Source organism: Penicillium longicatenatum (genome assembly GCF_028827895.1).
Source record: "Penicillium longicatenatum strain IBT 33135 chromosome Unknown contig_2_segment0_segment0, whole genome shotgun sequence".
Taxonomy (NCBI): Eukaryota; Fungi; Ascomycota; class Eurotiomycetes; order Eurotiales; family Aspergillaceae; genus Penicillium; species Penicillium longicatenatum.
Genome location: NW_026643120.1, coordinates 1317303 through 1335438, shown reverse-complemented (window position 1 = coordinate 1335438; position 18136 = coordinate 1317303). Strand labels below are relative to the sequence as shown.

At 50.0% G+C, this 18136-nt stretch overlaps 8 protein-coding genes across 8 annotated transcripts; 4 read left to right on the top strand and 4 right to left on the bottom strand.

Moving 5' to 3' along the window:
• Positions 1 to 535: 535 nt before the first annotated feature.
• On the top strand, positions 536 to 1240 carry xanA (isonitrile hydratase-like protein xanA; the record flags this gene model as incomplete). The annotated part of the gene is made up of 1 exon (XM_057113447.1): positions 536 to 1240. One exon carries the CDS (start codon positions 536 to 538, stop codon positions 1238 to 1240), a length of 705 nt encoding a protein of 234 aa, XP_056973587.1.
• An 869-nt stretch (positions 1241 to 2109) lies between these two features.
• Positions 2110 to 4259, top strand: xanB (isocyanide synthase xanB; the record flags this gene model as incomplete). The annotated part of the gene is made up of 2 exons (XM_057113446.1): positions 2110 to 2683; positions 2737 to 4259. 2 exons carry the CDS (start codon positions 2110 to 2112, stop codon positions 4257 to 4259), a joined length of 2097 nt encoding a protein of 698 aa, XP_056973586.1.
• An 802-nt stretch (positions 4260 to 5061) lies between these two features.
• On the bottom strand, positions 5062 to 6092 carry xanC (transcription factor xanC; the record flags this gene model as incomplete). Its single annotated transcript, XM_057113445.1, has 3 exons — positions 5062 to 5411; positions 5469 to 5921; positions 5981 to 6092. The coding sequence occupies 3 exons, from the start codon at positions 6090 to 6092 to the stop codon at positions 5062 to 5064; spliced, it is 915 nt and encodes a 304-aa protein (XP_056973585.1).
• Positions 6093 to 7634: 1542 nt separating this feature from the next.
• Positions 7635 to 8248, top strand: N7484_003024 (DUF4149 domain-containing protein; the record flags this gene model as incomplete). Its single annotated transcript, XM_057113444.1, has 3 exons — positions 7635 to 7721; positions 7772 to 8042; positions 8097 to 8248. 3 exons carry the CDS (start codon positions 7635 to 7637, stop codon positions 8246 to 8248), a joined length of 510 nt encoding a protein of 169 aa, XP_056973584.1.
• Positions 8249 to 8429: 181 nt separating this feature from the next.
• On the bottom strand, positions 8430 to 10535 carry N7484_003023 (MDR family MFS transporter; the record flags this gene model as incomplete). The annotated part of the gene is made up of 9 exons (XM_057113443.1): positions 8430 to 8468; positions 8522 to 8946; positions 9008 to 9209; positions 9276 to 9702; positions 9771 to 9801; positions 9853 to 9943; positions 10000 to 10138; positions 10195 to 10364; positions 10407 to 10535. The coding sequence occupies 9 exons, from the start codon at positions 10533 to 10535 to the stop codon at positions 8430 to 8432; spliced, it is 1653 nt and encodes a 550-aa protein (XP_056973583.1).
• A 1261-nt stretch (positions 10536 to 11796) lies between these two features.
• N7484_003022 (uncharacterized protein) lies at positions 11797 to 13275 on the bottom strand (the record flags this gene model as incomplete). The annotated part of the gene is made up of 2 exons (XM_057113442.1): positions 11797 to 12233; positions 12303 to 13275. The coding sequence occupies 2 exons, from the start codon at positions 13273 to 13275 to the stop codon at positions 11797 to 11799; spliced, it is 1410 nt and encodes a 469-aa protein (XP_056973582.1).
• Positions 13276 to 14330: 1055 nt separating this feature from the next.
• Positions 14331 to 16702, bottom strand: N7484_003021 (anaphase promoting complex subunit CDC16; the record flags this gene model as incomplete). The annotated part of the gene is made up of 2 exons (XM_057113441.1): positions 14331 to 16546; positions 16606 to 16702. 2 exons carry the CDS (start codon positions 16700 to 16702, stop codon positions 14331 to 14333), a joined length of 2313 nt encoding a protein of 770 aa, XP_056973581.1.
• Positions 16703 to 17171: 469 nt separating this feature from the next.
• N7484_003020 (Saf4/Yju2 family protein) lies at positions 17172 to 18020 on the top strand (the record flags this gene model as incomplete). Its single annotated transcript, XM_057113440.1, has 1 exon — positions 17172 to 18020. One exon carries the CDS (start codon positions 17172 to 17174, stop codon positions 18018 to 18020), a length of 849 nt encoding a protein of 282 aa, XP_056973580.1.
• Between the last annotated feature and the right edge of the window lie 116 nt (positions 18021 to 18136).

Genomic DNA, 18136 nt, shown 5'->3' with positions numbered 1-18136 from the left:
AATTTAATGGCGAGCGCATAGCTGCATCCCCCACTATCCCGAGAATGAAGCGGGGAGTCCACATCCCGAATCTGCACAAAAGCCCTAAGTGAGAACACCACTCGTATGAGTGCAATCTCGACAAGCAGTGACGTTTTCGGCTTCTGTGTATTTGAATTATTAATTTTCTGTCATGGTCGATATGCTGAGAGAACGGGGACCCCTGCACCAACTGTCCCAACTTACACACCGCTGGATCCATCTACCAAAAGTTGACCCTGTCAACCTCACTAAGATGCTCAAATCGGCGCATACTGACGCACCAGTGTGATACAGCGTTCAGCTATTATTCACTGGAGTCAGCGGGGCTCGATACCCACCGTGAAACCAAACCATCCCTCATACCGCCAGTTTGGCATAAGCCCAAATCCAGCCACTTCAAGCAGTATATTTCCCATTCTTGGGTTTATCTTTTCTCGAGTCGAATCGCAATCCCAGCGCCACCAACAACCTTGACTTGCCTCTATCCCACCGAAGCAACAGTTTAGCTGCAAGCATGTCTTCCACGCCCGAGAAATATTACGCCAAAACAGCGGTCCTTCTTTTTGAAGGAGCTGATCTCCTCGATTTCGCAGGACCCATGGAGGTGCTATCTCACGTCCTGCATAATCAGAACCCGGATGATCCGGATCAAATGTTCAAAATCGAAACTATAGCTCAAACACCCACCATTCGTTCATGTTGCTGTCTGACAGTCAAAGTCGATCGCCTCCTCGAAGACGCGGTCAAAGATCTAGCAGAATACGATATGCTGATAGTCCCCGGCGGCCCACCATCCATCGTTCAGCCTCTCCTCGAAGGTTCCGCAGAAGTGGATGTAATCCGCAGATTCGCCACTCTGCCCCTGCCGTCATCTCAGAGACCGCGGATTCTGATGTCGGTGTGTACTGGTGCGTTCTTCCTTGGTGCGGCAGGAATTCTCCCTGGTATGACCGTCACCACTCATCACCGTGCGGTTGACGTGCTTCGGGAAATATGTGCCCGGTTCAATGATAAAGAGGATCCTCCGACTACTGTTGTGCATAAACGCTACGTCGACGGGGGTTATCTGCCTGGAAATGCCGTGTCTCTGATTACAGCTGGCGGTGTGAGCTCGGGGATCGATGCCACGTTCCATCTTGTGCGTGAGCTGGCGGGTGCCGATATGGCTGCATTCGTGTCTCGGTTGATGGAGTATGATTGGACTGAGCTTCAGGACTGAGGTCATCTTTGATAGCGCATACTTTAGCTTGGGCAACCTTCCAATTGAGTACTGTTACCCTGGGATTGAGTTTGTCTGCAGTAGCGCAACGGGGTAAGTCAAGAAAACAGCTCTCAATATGTGCCTTTTACTACACCGCTCCGTCTTCCACCATCCAATCTAGATCTGTGTCATGCGGAGCACGCTACTGAGTAATCTTTATCTGCCTTGCCCCTGGGTTTGTGTCTCCTTGATCCCTCAAAGCAGAGGCTCCAGGGGTCAGACTGTAGACAACATGAATATTCAGGGAAACTTGATGTTACACTCTACGCAGTATCCTCATGGGTGGAAGTGAATCCAGAGTTTCTGCTACGAGCCGACCCGGAAAGCTTCCTTGACGTTTCTGACATGTTCCAAGGTTAGATCATCGGTAACACGTGAATGCAGACATAGTCATGGCACGGCACATTTACAACGTTGTCCACAGGGTGAGACCTTTTTACTCTCCGTGACTGGACCCTTATATCAAACCTGCTGACACATCGATCAGATCCCCTCCCCATCTTCCTACGCAGTCTGGAACTCAGCCACCAGGTATTCCGTCGTTTCAAGACTCATCTCTGCGTCTCCACTCCAAGTTGTACAGAGCAATCATCTACTCATGTCCTCTAGGTTCATGCCCGAAATCTGAGTCCGCAAAGAATGATACAGTCATCTGGGAGAGCACTGGGTGCCGAAATCTCGCCGATTCAAGCCGGAGGGGGGTATATAGGATGGATCTGGCAGGTCAAGTCCCCGGATCAATCCAAGGACAGAAAGCGAAGACTTTGTCTCTCCGGTTGCTCTTTCCTCGGCTGTTATTGCAATCCAAAGTTGGTGTGACCTGAAGAATGGTTGCTCTAGTCCCTATTGCGGATACGCCCTCGGCTCTCTATCCGGAGAAGATGAATGGGATTGTTCGATCGGAGATCGATCTGGTGGAGAAGAGCCCGATCATGATCGACGCAACGGACCTGGCGTCTTCCGATCTTGACAGTGTCGATCCCCCTATGGTTACCGCAAACGGAAATACCTCGACACAACACCCGACAAACAGTATTGATAGCCTCGAAAGACCCGCGATTATCGAAATCTTCTCAAATGAGCGCAAAATGGCTGTTGATATTCTCAAAGTGATTGAAAGTTATGGTGTTGACTATGAGAAGAATGGTGCCTCGTGGAAGGGACTCGAGTCCTTCGTCCCCACTGTTATGGCCCAAGTGGAAAAACAAGAGCCGATCCGGATGATCTTGCCCGCTTTCCCATTCAAATCGCCAAATGCACGCGATAAGGTTTTGGGGATCTTGCCTGACTTTGGAGAGGAGTTGGCTTTGGCTCATTTGAATGGACTTTGCGAGAACGTCGCGCAGGTATACAAACCTGGTGCCGAGGTATACATCAGTTCAGATGGTTTGGTCTACAATGGTGAGGAGCACAGGCTGCTTTTTTTATTTGGTTTACACTACTAACCTGTTCAGATATCCTTGGAGTCCCTGATGAGGTTGTGTGGGACTACGGAGAAGCCCTGCGACAGATAGCCGTAGAGAAAGGCCTGACTCGCGTGAAATTCATCCGTCTTTTCGAGCTGCTTGAACACCCCTGGTTCAAAGCGAGTAGCCCGGAAGTCGCTAAGTCATATTACCTGGCTCATGCACGCTGCCTTCGTCGCGAACTCATGTTTGCCTTTGGGGATCCAACCTTCGATGCCGATGAAGCCATCAAGACTGACAACGACACCTGTTTGACATATCGCGGGTACATCAAGTTCCTGACCAAAGATCTGGCTCATCAGGAGTATCCAGCTGGCATGTCCAAGCGTGCCAGACAAGGTCAAATCGCACAGACAGCGCGCCAAATGATCATCCGCGGAAAGATGTTCGCAGCTGCCATCCGCGCCAATCGCAAGGATTACGTCCGTCTATCCATCCACGAGTCCGCCGGCGAAAAGAAACTCTCAGTCTCTCTAATCCCGCAGAAACGTGGAGCATTAGGCTTTACCCCGTGGCACGCTTCCGTCGCGGTCGCACTTGACGGCTCATACCGAACCGTCCACGCAGAAGATGTCCGTGAAACACACGATCTTGTATACAAAAACGGTCAACCATATTTCTTCCGCGAACGCTCAGACCTCTTTGACTGGCCTTCTGATGGTCTATCTGTCAAATTCGAGCATCAATACCCCTGCGGACTTATCATCAGTCCCACGGACATCGACAATGTAAACCCACCACCCTCCATCAGCGCAATCCCCATGCACAAAGTCCGCAAACTATCCAACGGCATGTCCCCCGTCATCCTACGCGGATTTGCCGAAACTTTGGTCGAAGATCTATACGTAAAAGCAGGGCATGAGCTCGGCAAGATCTTGCCCTGGAGTTTCGGCATTATCCAAAAAGTCCGCGATGCTGGGCGGTCCGATAAACTTGGCAACAACGTTACCTCTAACGAAGCCATGCCAATGCATTTCGACGGCATGTTCAAATTTGAGGAAGTCTCCGATCCAGAAACGGGCGAGGTCAAGAAAGTCCAACGTCCACCCGGTTACCAATTCTTCACATGCCCGGCAACAGCACCGAAAGGAAGCGGTTACACACTCTTCGCCGCTTCTAGACTGCTATTCCGATATCTACCCCTCCCCTGGACCGCCGAGCGTCTCCAGAAAGTGACTTGGGCGATGGATAACGACGGTTTCTGGGATGCCAAGCTGAAGAATTTGCCACTGACGGTTACACACCCTGTTTCGGGGTTGCCGTGTGTTCGCTGGCATCAGCCGTGGGATTCTACTAAGACGAAGTTCTCTACTTGCGATGTTACCGTTGAGAATGAGGATCCTAGTTTGGTACAGGTGATTGACCGGATTATCTACGATTTCCGAGTTTGCTTCAGGTTTGAGTGGGAGAAGGGGGATCTGCTGATCAGTGATAATACTGCTATGCTTCATACCCGGACTGGGTATATTAGTGATTGTGAGCGGGAACTTTGGCGCATTCATTTTGATTGATTGGATATAAGAAGGATGAGGATGGAGACTGTCTATTGTTAAGCTTTATATTTCTTCCTTTGAACCATCATTCGTTTGTTTATCATAGCCTAAGATCAAATTGTGACTACGTTTATTCATTTACTCTTGATTTTATACTGGATCTCTCCGGATTTATCAAGAGTGCGAGTATTTACTTAAATTGCCGCTCTGTTCGGTCGCGAAGTCCCATTGGCAAATGTTTCTCCCCGCAGATAGTGGTTTCAGAGGGAAGGCGAGAAGTTGGGAAGTTCCAGTCATCGGTATCAAACCTACCGTAGTATACTGATATGTCGTCACTCCTGATATGTCGTCACTCCTGATATGTCGTCACTCCTGATATCTCGTCACTCCTAAATATCTGAACGGGTTGTGAATGACGTTTCATCCGTCTGTCGGAGTGGGTAGCACCAGCATGTCTGCCACCTTCTCCATGAGTATTAACCTTTCAACATCATTTAGCCTAGTGTTACAAGATAATCAAAACCTCACTATCTTCGAGCTTTAATTCAAATTTTTTTTCTGTTCCAGATATACAGGGAAAAGATGCAGGACTGAGCACAATCGCACTAAACCCGAGCTTATATTGCACTGATCCCACGTAGTCAGAACTAGAGTCAAAAGACCTGCTGTGCTTGTATCACCAAAACCACACCGCTGCTTGATCTCGTTATCTACCATCTCACCAAAAAAGCTTAGTCTACCGATTCCCTGCGCTCCCAGATCCTTGTGCGAAACGCGGCCAAAGGACTCTAACTCCCGCTTCCCTGGGATGGTACCTGTATTATATATGCAACGCACAAAAGCTATTATCCGGTAGACTTGGTGTCTTGTGTAATGCACAGAGTGGATATGGCCCAAGAGACGTCCAGGCTCGAGGTATGACCTCTGGTGTGAGAGAATAGGCGTTTTGTGGCTGGCATTGATAGCTCGTGTTTGTCAGACTCATTGGGGACGGCATGCTGTCAGTTTCGTTACCACTCAATGGGTTCGTCGACCAGAAGTTCATTGGCGTGTTGTTTGTTCCCAGGCCGGTCTGGAGTGAAGGAAGAGATTCGGGAGAAATGAGAACGATGATCTTTGACTGGGACGATATGGTCTTTAAAGTGCGAAGGATATGTGGTAATGAGCTTTCTATAGAATCTGGTCAGTTGGTCGACCATATAGGGAGAGGGAAGAGGTTAAGATTACCTGTTGCAACGTAGATATTGGGCTGATTAGGTGCTCCCGAACCCCCTGTTGGACTTTCTGTTCTCGAATTTCCCCATGAATCAAGGAAATTTTCCATATTCTGATCACTTTTCATCTGGATGCCCTGGTTGACATGGTTTAATGATGCCGATTCAAGGTAGTAATAAGATGGATCCCCCGATAACTCTGGTAATTGACCGAGGTGATCAGTATTCGTCGGAGCGGGGAAATTGTACGACGGGAGGAACGGCGTGGATGGCTCCGTGCTCTTTGGAGAATGGTCTCTTGAACTGAATATCGACTCGGTTTCCTGGTAGTAGGGAGGGGAGTGGTGTGTAGACATGAATGGCGGGGAATATGTCTGGTCCCAGCCATTTAATGCTGCAGCAGCTCGTAGTTCGTTGGCAATAACGCGCTCTTGTAGTTTAGCGATGCGGTCTCGAATCTTGCGACCTGGTGTTTGCCAAGGTGAGCTTTGCACAAAGATCAAGACTGAGAAGATTAATCCTTACGGTGATTTCGCTGCGAGAGACGGTTTTGCAATCTTCGTCTTTCGAGCGGATCCTGCTTCGGAGTTGATGATCCGTCGCTTGACGGGGACTCTCTCTTTGGATCCATTCGCATAATAATCGTTTGGTGAACGTTGGAGCTGAAGAAGGTTGATTTGTCTAAGTCCGATCTCTGATGTATCAGTGTTTCCACATGACTTTAAGCTCACGACTTCCGTCCCCATCACTGCTAATAATACCCCGACTCCATGTGTCCGTTCTCGATCACTCATCCCACCGTGACACGCACCTGTGCAACGAAGCCCATCAAGTCGGTCTGGAAACAAGAAAGAACCCGGCCTTGCCATTCAGCCGCGTGATGACCTGGGTCCATGCCACTTAGCCTTTCTCAGCTTCGCTTACATTTTCCCCTCTCTGTATGGTGGAGAAGGGTTCCTGGGTCATCAACCCGGCTTCTTATTTGTTGTCTCCAGTGGCGATGGGCTCGTTGCACAGCTCGCGTGTTTGATGTAGGGCAAGCGCCAGGGATTACTGACCGTGTTTTGGGCGTTGGGTCGCTGCCCTGGAGAGCGATACTGGCGGACTTACCAGCGGTCTGGGCGAAATGTTGCACATGAAGCCTGTGAGGGCTTGACCGTGTTTTCATGGCAGTTTCTGGAGCCACTTGGCGTGACGGAATCAGTGTGACCTCCAATCTCGAAAGTTCTTAGGCCGGTCTGGTACTGCGTTCAAGATGTACATGTTCAAGACCGTGGGTAGTCGGGGATTGCGAGTTGAAGTTGACTTCTGGCTGGGCAGGGGCTTGCTGGTGTAACTGATATATGTCTTGATCGAGGAATTTGTCATCGAGATGATCAAGACGATCGTGCCGATTGTTATCTGCACCAGTGCATCCCTTGGACGACGACCGACTGATACTGGAACTTGGGGAAGGAGGATTCAGACTTTCGTCAAGGAAGTCAGTTCCACGGAAAAGTAACGAGATGCAAGCTGTTGGGGCAGTGTTGGACTCGATCCCAAACCAGGCTGTTCAGAACCTGCCGATACTTGGATATGCCCCGGGAGCCCAACCAAAGGGACAAGTGCAGTGGTACCCGGTACGCCCTTTATAGATCCGAAATCATAAAGAGGTACATGAGCCCTTTTGAAGAACACAGGTCAATTGGCCCCCACCAGGGACCCTGGATGACCAGCGCCATGTGGGCCAGGCGGAGTGCATTTGCTCCGAGTATGCATGTGAGATTTCAAGTGGCGGAGAGACCGGTTTGATTAATCTATCGACTGGGACGTCCGGTGTGCGACGTTGGTTTCCTTTCCCCAGTGCTACCAGTCATAAGGATTGAAGGATTTAGATTCTGTTTCTTTGGTTTTTGTTTCACATCCTACGACAACAGCACTATATTGAATCGAAGCATGCATCGGTCGATCATACAATATTCATGGCTTCAATGAATCAGATCGAATATCCCTTATAGTCCTGACCAATGATCTACCCGCACCATACTCATAATACGCCGTAATATAAGCCAATGGCGCGACAAGGTTCAGGTAGTTCGCTCAATCCACTAACTCCGTCATCTCCGGTGCAACCTCTCCTCTTTCCCTATTCCCTAACAGCATCTCTCTCTCTTGACGCTCGCCCCCAATTTTCCCAATCATGGACGCCATCCTCACAACGGTGGGGAATTTCCTCCCCTACCACCTGCTTTCGTACGGCGCCCTCCTAGGAACAGAGTTGTACCAGGTATTTCCCCACATTGACAGCCCCAATACCGCCGTATTAACATGGCATAGAGCTTCGTCAACACAAAAATCTGCTATCGTCACCTCCCCGCGCGCGAGTTCCTTGGTCTAAACAAGCGCATCTTCCCAGTCTACTTTACCTGTCAGATTGGACTCGCTGCACTCACAGCCGCGACGCGCCCGCCATACAGTATTGTCTCCCTCGGGACAGATCTATGGAGTGCCGCACCACTAGTTATCGTGATAGCGATGGGATCATTGAATTATTTTGTCTATGGGCCTAAGACTACAACAGTCTCGTTCGTTCGGCGGGCTCTACATGGTATGTTTTCTGGGGTGCTCTTTGGGGTTTGGGCTAATCAATGTTTTGCTGTAGAGAAGGAAAATCAAGAGGACGAGAAGATTCAGCGGGTGAATAAGGATTTCAAGCGCAACCATGCTATGACTATTCATCTCAATGCTATTGCGCTAGTTGCGACCGTCTGGTATGGGTTTTCGTTATCGCATGCGCTTATAACTGGGTTCTAGGTCGAGAGTCGGTTTTGAAAAAGGTAGAGGTGGATAAATTATACACTGATTCTAAGCCGATATTCAGACGATACTACAAGATATGTTTTAAGCTTTGTTTCCCTCGATAGCGATAACCTTGACCTAGTTTCTTTCGTCATGCTTCACCTTTCATGACAACGTTGATCTGTGGATGGATGGCTTAGCCCATAGTGGTAGCTTGGACAAAGATTCTCTCTCGCTGTGATTGTGTCAGCGTTAGCTGATATTAACTGGTTGAGATTTGCATCTTACCTTGAAAAAGAGAGAGCCAAGCGCGGTCATCACAGCCGCGGCGATCACCAGATAATAAGTGTGAGACATAGCATGCACAATGGCATGAAGGACTTCAGCTTGAGCCTCAGCTGGGATCTTCTTGATCAGTTCGCTGTTGGATCCAGAGATTGCACCTCGTAGGGTTTCACGCGGAATCCCCGGCAATAAATCTTGGAGGCTATCCAGGGCTTGATTCTGGAACAATGATCCTGAAATAGCGAGCGCGATCACGATGCCGATGTTTTGAGCAAAGGCAATAAAGGAGGTAGCATCAGCGGCATGGGTGGGTGAGACCTTAGCCTGCGCTACAGAGAATCCTGTCTGAATGAACATTCCCGCACCGATGCCGATAAGAGCAGAATAACCGTAAACATAGGAAATAGGGCTGGTCTCGTCGATCGTGCCTATCTATGTCAGTCCTTGGTTGGCTTATATGATATGTTTTGACTTTGGAACAGAACGTACTCATGAGGCCACCTCCAATACTAGCAAGAATGCCACCTGCCAGATACCATGGCATGTAGTATCCAAGATTCGACATCAAGGCACCATTTGAAAGCCCCGAGAAGACCATGAGAACAATAAAAGGGAGAAGTCTCACGGCAGCAGTGAGAGGCGAATCTCCTTTGACAAATTGACAGTAGATCGGGATGTAATAGGTGGGGATCTACAAACGTAGCTGTTAGCTCTGGATTCTCCCGCAGCCATCCATAGATATTTAACAAGTACTCACGAAGACACAGGTTGATGCAGCACACATAAGAGCGAACAAAAGCCACATGATAGGCATTCGGAGTAAATCCGCAGGGAAAATCCGTTCTTCCCTAGTCGTGCCAATCTTAAATGCCTGCTGCAGGCCGAACAAGAGGAGCAGAACACCACCCACAACCCACAGCGCAATCTCCCGGCCTGCTTCCCAGTCAAAAAGGTTGCCTCCGAAACTGATCGCCATTACCAGGGCTGCCAAGGCGCCAGCATTGAGGACAGCGCCGAGATAATCAATCTGCTGAAGTTTATGGTTCAGCGAAATGCATTCCTGAGGATCAGCACGGGGCAAAAAGAAGATATACACGGGAGCAAAGACAGCTCCAATGCATAGGTTGATGTAAAATGCCCATCGCCATGTTGTGTGGACGTTTTGGGCAAATGCACCGCCGACTCTGTCAAGGGTCCAGTTAGCATGATGTCCATATGTAATGGGAAGTACAGTATGGATCGGTTGTCTTACACAGGACCTAGAACTGTACCACTTCCCCATGCTATGAGACTGTTAATAATGCGCTTGTTGAGCATCCAGGATATTGACTTACTGATTCCCGTAAGAGCCATGTAGGTTGGTCGCTGGCGAACGGAAGTGGTGATTGACAATAAGGTTAGACAGCCAAGATACATTCCAGCTCCCTGGACAAGTTAGCAACCATACTAACACCTGACATTAATAAGTACTTGGGACATACTCCAAGACCAGCAATAGCACGGCCGATAATAAAGGCATTCATGTTGGGAGCTGCGCCGCAAACAGCACTGCCAGCTTCAAACAGCACGACTGATGTGACATAGATCCATTTAGCGCTGAAAATACCGTAGAGTTTGCCCCTATAGAAGTGGTATAAGTAAGTCGGACATGGCCAATCAAAGCAGAAAGCGGTTACCAGGTAACCATTGTCGCAGAGGATGCAAGAACAAAGGCAACTCCCAGCCAACTCAGCTTTCCGACCTCGCCAAACTTCTTGATAATAGGCGACTGCACATCAGCAACGATAGTGTTGTCCAACGAGAAAAGGAAGGTAGAAGACAACATAGTCAGAACAACTAGTAGCCACTGGTGGTAGACCCGTTAGTGCGTAATTCATTGGATACTCACGTCGTGACGTACGATTGGCTTTGAGACGCGTGCCTGGACATCTTCTTGAACATAGTCCACATCGGAAGTGACTATGGTCTGGTTAACAGCATCTTTCGTTTCGATCACAATAGGGACTGTCGCTTCCATAATGCTTAGAAGTCAAAAAGGACGCGTTTGGAAAAGAACAGCGATGATGGGATCAATCGTGGTTGAGAGAAGAGAAAGAAAGCTAACGGAGGAAACGCTGGAGCCGGAGGTAGGCCGGGGCTATCGATAAGAAAGACAGTGGTCATTGTTGTATAAACAGTGCAATTGTCTGACCTTAGACCCTTCTAGCTCCGGAGTCCGGATAGCATCATCCCCGGCTTTGATCCCATGGTCCATCAAACCATGACCCTTGAGAGAATCACAAAGGCCCGAGAAGAGTGAAAATCAAACTCTGGAAGAGGCGGGTTTGATACACATACTTTGTGTTTTACCCTCCGGGGCTCTTAGGTTCCTTGGTTCCTTGGCTCCTTGGTTTACTAGAAACGGGATGGTGTCTAGCTTACGCATCCATACGACTTAGGTTTGTAGGTAATTGCACATGTGAGGGTAATTTGAATCAATCGTTACTCGCAGGCTACTACTAGTAATAAATTTAGAAATATAAACCTGTAGAGGCCATAGGTACAAGGAGTCGTGTCGATAGCCATATATGTTCACAATGGTAACCACTTGCATTGAGTTACACCACTTGAGGATCCAAGTACATGGCTGCCATTAAAATATGCTTAACCTCTGAGAACGTTTTTCGGCAATTAGCCTCAGGTGCCTGCTTCAGGGCAGCTGTAGTTTGTGGGCTGTGTTTCCATTGTGCTACCGATAGAAAACTTCGTGCTTCCTAACTTTGTAAGCGCAACAGTGATAAAGAAAGTATGTATGTCTATGATCAGACTTTTGCTCTGGGGATTTCTGTACGTCAAAAGCACATGCGATCAAGCTAAGGATTTAGTAGACCTACCCAAGAGGGATTGATTCCTCAGTCCTGAAATCTCATCATCCTTGAAACTAAAATTTGGAAAGGAGAGAGATTTCTATATGTAGTGCCTCGAGAATTGTCATAATATTGAGGATGGTGGCCACGACAGAGGGCGTGACTATATTCTATCTGTCCAAGATGAAACCATAAAGTAAAAAAAAGATACAAGTCCGCTGTGGTATCACAAAAGCCTGCGCTCAAACGCCGTCTGCTGATGATGGAAAGAATTCAACCAGTTTATCGTCTAGTACACACCCCAACCCAAGGAATGTGGATATAAGGGTAATTAGGTAACATTAGTAGGGAATCATGGTCGTGGTGCTCTATGGGTAATCGAGATTTGTCGAGTTCGGGTGATCGGGAAAGATGTATGGGTCGGATGAGTCGTTATGCAGCGCCATATGGCATAATGTCCGCTCGAAATTCGTACATGTGCGAGCTCTCGAGCAATACAAAGGATTCATATCGCAAGCCGCGTTCTCTGCCATAGTCTTCGGACCATGGGTTCACGCTACTGTTCCACACATTGCTGTACCCCTGGAACAGTGCGCGCCAATAGCAGGCCTCAGCAGCTGGTGTCAAGTATCGCTCGCGGAATGTCCTTGCGCTGTTCTGTGCAATGCGGCGTGCAGCTTCCGTGTTCTGGACTAGGGGCTCGATTTTCTCAGAGAGGTCGCTGAAATCGCGTTCCACTTCGACGTAGTTCTGGTAAGGCCCGTCGGCAACGAGGAGGTAGTGGTGGTGTTGGATGTATTGGAGTTTGTGGGCGACGATAACTGAGTTGCAGGCTTGTCGGTATTTCAGAGATGCAGAGTATGCACGTCCTGGAAAAGTCAGCAATTGATCAGAAGCTGAATGGCACTTAAGCCCAAACCAAAACACCAGAAACTCACCTTCAACATGGGCAATGAACATATAATGACAGTGTTCTTCCATCCTGAGCACATTAGTGCCGGTGGCCCACTCGACCTGTTTCACATCCCCCCATGTTTGATCCCGGGCCGCTTCAATCAGCGCCCTTCGCAACTTGGGAGCAAAACTCGGTTTTCCACGCCACACCAGCTGGGGCTTTTTATCGTCCCAGGGAATATCTAATCGCTGGATCCGGTCCACGACCTGGTCAAAGGGTCCAATGTAGTTATTTGGATTATCCCATGCCCAGAAACTAAAATCAGGCATCAACCACACTCCCTGCTCTGTTGGAGTGCGAGCAAAGACCCAAACAGGTAAATCAGGACTTGTCACATCCTCTACCTTATCTTCCACCGAAAACACAAACTCAATGTCGCGTTTGGAAACCCGTTCCCGATCTGCGGCCAGCGCACGGTGGATCGAACTCAGCACCCCCAAGATCTTGCGACGATGGTCTTCGCCCTTCGCGCGCGCTGCAACCACGTGTAAATGACCTCGCGAAATAAAGGCGCGCGCCATTCCCTGCTGGAGATGGATCTCGTCTAGGTCTTCCGTGGCAAGGCGGCCATGCGCACGCCAGTGGCGCTCGCCGCGCGCCACATCCTCGAATAGACCCGGGAAGGCGGCTTGGCATTGCGTCTGGTCGAAAGCTTCATTTGGAGCATCGCGGGGGTAATCCCATCGCCAGCTGGGGGAAGGAGTGGTGGGTTGTTGGAGCCCAGCTTCGGGGCAGGAGAGACAGGTGGAGCATTGAAATGTGGTGGATGTTTGGCAGGCACAATGGCCGGCAGGGATGAGTTGAGTGAGGACGGGGTGGATGTAGTCGCGGTCGGAGTTCATGCCATACCAGATGGTCAGGATCAAACTACATGAAAGGCATGCGATGACGCAGAGCAGCGACAGGCCGCGTCGCGGCCTCGGCCGTATTAAGGGGTAGTTGTAGTTCGCGGTCATGTCGCGAGATGAAAGGGCATTCAGGGCATTCAGGGCATGCTGAACATGAAACCCTACCCTTGAAGAATCTGTCTGGGGAAAATGTGGGAGGTGGGATGGTGGGATGGAGAAAGAAAAGGAGAAAGGACGCAAAGAAAGGGCAGGGTGAAACTTGACACTCCACATCCCCGTTTGGGGGGAGGATTTACAAGCTTTCGAGAGTGATCGGCGTAACAAAAATACGATTGGTTTAAAGTGGAGGCTCAGGAAGAAGAGAAGTGGGTCGCGAGGCGTCATTGTCCAAAGTTTACTGCTGGGTGCCTGGGCAATGAGGCCCCACTTGCACGTAAGTGGCCACTGATGCGTGGACAATGCGTGTACACTGCGTCAACGTTGTTGGTGTCAATTTGGTGGGCCATGGTATCATTCATTACGAAGTATGCTACCCTTCTACAGTTCCCAAAGACTTGCCCAATTGTTCCCATGTCTCTAGGGGCAGAAGGATTTCATGGGTCAGGGTTAGACTTACCGTCGATTCAGGGTCCAATAGTTCCGCATCTGGGCTAACTCTATTGGTGCGCCCCACGATGTTAGGTAACCACCACTACTAACGAATAATACTGTAACATCCAGCAGTGTACAGGTGTAACAGACAACGAAGCCAACCAAGGAACATTTCACGTTCACCATCTATGCATTTGGTTGGAATGGTTGAACATGATCAGCATGGCTTAGATGATGCACCGCCCCAAACACGAGATCAACTCGGGCGAAATGATGAACCCGTTACATACTACAATAGGAAGTACCCACGGACTAGGGCGGGATCTATACTCATGTATAGCCTTATACCATAGGATAAGTGCACACCAATACAATAAACTGCGTACTGTAGTCTGTCAAGGCTTGGAAACGTCATGTCTATGAATGCTAACAAGAAACCAGTACCAATGCTGCAAGTTCCGGGAACCGTCCAATTTTCTCCCATTTGCGCCCCATAACGCCTGTTTGTGCATAAAATACAGGAATAGTAACAGCACAGTACCCCCACAAAGATATCTCTAATTTGCAGGGTTTCATTGTCGGGATTCACTCCGAGTAGATCGATGACGGCTCCGAGGCGGAGTCTCATGCATGTCTGTGTCCGGCGTGGCGGGTAAGGCTGGGCGGCGCCGCCCCGGGCGCACTCGACCCAACGCTCGGCGCAAAAGTCCATCAGCCTCCTCATCTAGGTCCATCTCAATATGCTGCTCCATAGTTCCGGATTCGGCTGGTTCAGGTGTCGCTGCATGTGTGACCTCACTTGTCCATTCTTCTTGGTACGCCTCAGCTGGAACACGCCGCCGGGGCTCTGGTGCCGGACGTTCCCTGCGGGTCTCACGCGAGCGGGATGACGAACTTTTATTGTAAGAATGCGAGTTCGACGATCGGGTCCCTGCTTCCAACGCCTTCAAGGCTTGGCGATCTTGTTCACGGCCCTCCAACGACCAAAGCTCCAAGGCTCGCGAAAGTAGCGTCCCCGCAACCCCAGCTCCCCCGGCAGCGTCTCCGCCCCCGCTGGCCCCTAAAACACGCACGGCTTCGTGCAAGGCTGTAACAGCCTCACCGGTTCGTCCGAGCTCCAATAGGAGCAGACCTCTCGAGGTGTGAAGCGACCCAACCAATCCCCGGTCTTCGTAGCCCCCAACACCAGAGGCGGTTGCGACGGCGGCGGATCCACCCACGCCACCACCCAGGAATGGGGAGTAGCCCATACTGCTGCCTCCGGCACCTACACGCAGACACTCGTCGAACTCACGTAGTGCATCCTTCAGAAGGCCCATTCGACGTAATGCATGACCCAGGTTGGCACGGGTCGCGACCCAGGCGCCTGGTTCGCAATGAAGAGAGCCCGCCAACTTCAGTGCTTGTCGAAAGAGTTCGACTGCGGGTGTAAGGTTATTCTGATGATAAAACACAACACCAAGCTCGTTAAGTACTAGAGGGTCACCGTTCAGGGGCGTTAACGGCGATTTGCCAGGAGTAGCAGTAGTGCCTGGGGCAGACCCAGTTGACATGGCAAAAGCAGCACAGAGATACTCGTGGGCTAGGGACATGTTGTTCAGGGCGAGATGCTGCATCCCCAGGAACAGCTGTGGCAGGTGACTACCCTGGAATAGTCGTGCGGCTGTACTGTAAGCCGCAATTGCCTGATCATGCTCGCCCTCGGCAGCGAAGGTATGGGCAAAGCCAATCCAGGCCGGTGCCGAGTGAGGGTCGAGTAAAGAGGCTTTGGAGAAGAACCGCCGTGCTTCCGCGATTTTAGAAACCGCGAGATAGTAAACTCCAATAGCCAAGTATGTGTAAGGCTCCTCCGGTGCATGATCAGCCAGCAAATGTGATAGTAAGAAAAGGGCGTTGGTGGCACCTGTCTCGTAGAGACAAGCCAAATGTAAAGGGTACACTGCGGGTGCATGGCCCAGATGATTATGAGCAGGGATACTGTTGTTGCTGGTATTCGCTAATTCATTCGACTGGGCGGTGGAGAGGATGGAAGAAGTCAGTTCAAGGGCTTCTGTGAACCGACACTGGGTGTATAGCGTCTCAGCACGAGATAGCAATATGTCGGGATTTTGGGCGAGGTTGTAGTGTGTCGAAAGTGTTTCGGTGGCATTCGACAGGATTGTGGGTGAGGAATATTTGGAGAGGCGAGTGGTGTAAAGCATTTTAGTGAAGTCGGCTGCTTCTTGGGCAATAGAAGGTTCCGGCGAGGTGACTGAATCGAAATCTAAAGACTCAAGAAACTCAAGCTCCTCGGTGGGGGACATGAGCGAGTTTTTCATGAGCTGGTCAAAAGCCTCAAAACACTGCACATCGATCCGTACCGCATCCTGGTAGCAGCTCCGAGCACGATCGAATGCATTCTGCTTTGCAAAACAGAGGCCTCGCAAGTAGCACATAGATGCTTCAAATTTGATATTGCCGTCATCATCTCCTTCTTCGTCCTCCACCCGCTCACCACGACTTGTTGATGTTTTCCCATTGCGCGATGTGATGTGGTTTTGCCCATTGAGATGCTGAATCTTTCGGCGGCTATTATCGTTGCTGCGGATCAAGTCTGTGGGATTATTTTCGCCCAGGATACTGAGGGCCTGTTCGAATTGGTTTTGTTTTATGTAACAGTGGGCTGCAAGGTAACGGCAGGCGGGGTTTCGTGAAACAAGGTCGCCGCGGGAGAGAAGAGCTAACGCGCGTGTGTAGTTGTTGTTGGAGAAATGGACTTGAGCTAGCCAGAAGGCATCCGCGTCACTGTCTTTGGCACATTAATCAATCAAGCTGTTCTCTCAAGGTAATGCAGACAGACAACCATACTAGTGAGTGCTAGAACCTTGTCTCCAATGTAGATAGCAGATTCATGCTGGCCGCGATTGAACGCGTCCTGCCGCCAGGATCGCAAGTACTGTTCCATGACCACAGATCGGACGCTTCAGGCGGCAAAAAGAGGGCTTTATAGAAGACAGGCTACCATGAAGCTCTCACTCCACCGGGAATTTGCAGCACCGCGAAGATTGGAATCCAACCTGGTCGCATGGGCGGGTCGCGGATTGTGGACAAACAGTGGTCCGTGCACTGTACCCAATTCAGCGGGGCGAATAATACTGACTCAAAATCGAAGTGCCAGTCGTGATGAGGTAAAACCAAGACATTCCTAGGGTTGTAGTTTGCTGCAGGGTGTATTCAAAAGGCAGAAAGACGTGTATTGGCATCGAAGTGTCTGGATATAGTAGGGTGATCTACATATCGTGTCACGTGAACATGCTGGAAAGACATGTCACGTGCCGATACGTGCATTTGGATCCGACTTTCTATTTCACTTTCCATTTAACGCCACTTCTTCTTCCTCTTTTCACTCACGAAACTTCAAAGCCGTCGTCAACATGTCTGAGCGAAAGGTCCTGACCAAGTACTATCCCCCGGATTTCGATCCCTCGGCGATCGGGCGCACGCCCAAGCACCTCCGCCAGAAGGGCCCAAAGGTCATCACAGTCCGGTTGATGGCCCCATTCCCTATGAAATGCACGAACTGCGGTGAATACATCTACCGCGGGCGCAAGTTCAACGCTCGCAAACAGACTCTCGAGGAAAAGTACCTGTCTATTCCGATCTACCGCTTCTATATCCGGTGCACAAGATGCAGTGGAGAGATTACATTCCGAACAGACCCAAAAAACATGGACTATGAGTGTGAAAAGGGCGCAAAGCGAAACTTCGAAGCATGGCGAGACGCCAAGGACGGGAAATACAATGAAACACAGGAGGAAACCCTCGACCGACTCGAGCGCGAAGAAAATACAGAGCAGGAGCAGTTAGAACGCGACAAGATGGCCGAGCTGGAAGAGAAGATGCAGGATTCCAAGCGGGAGATGCAGATTGCGGATGCCCTTGACGAAATTCGGACCCGAAATGCGCGCATTCAGCGCAACGAGGCGAAGGGTGAAGAGACAGCTCTTGAAATTGTGCGGGAGGATCAGGATGAGGTCAGGCTGCAGCAGGAGAAGGAAGATGAAGAGGCGGCACGAAGGGCATTCATGACAGCGGATGGGGAGAGGATCAAGCGGATTGTCGAGGACGAGGAGCCGGTTGTCGCGGCTGCGCAACCTGAGTCGTCAAAGTCTGCGTCGATGCAGATGCCGCCCCCGTCAACAACTTCTTTTGCTCGCGTAAAGAAAGCTAAGAAGTCCAATGTTAACAAGCTGGGGATTAAGAAGAAGCCGTCTTTGGTTTAATGACTTATAATATCGCTGGCGCGGGCGTCTCGGTGGAATTATGTTTTGAGAACTGCTAAATGTACACTGTAAATTTACTATCCACAATCCTTTTGCTAATAATACCCCGGCTTTTT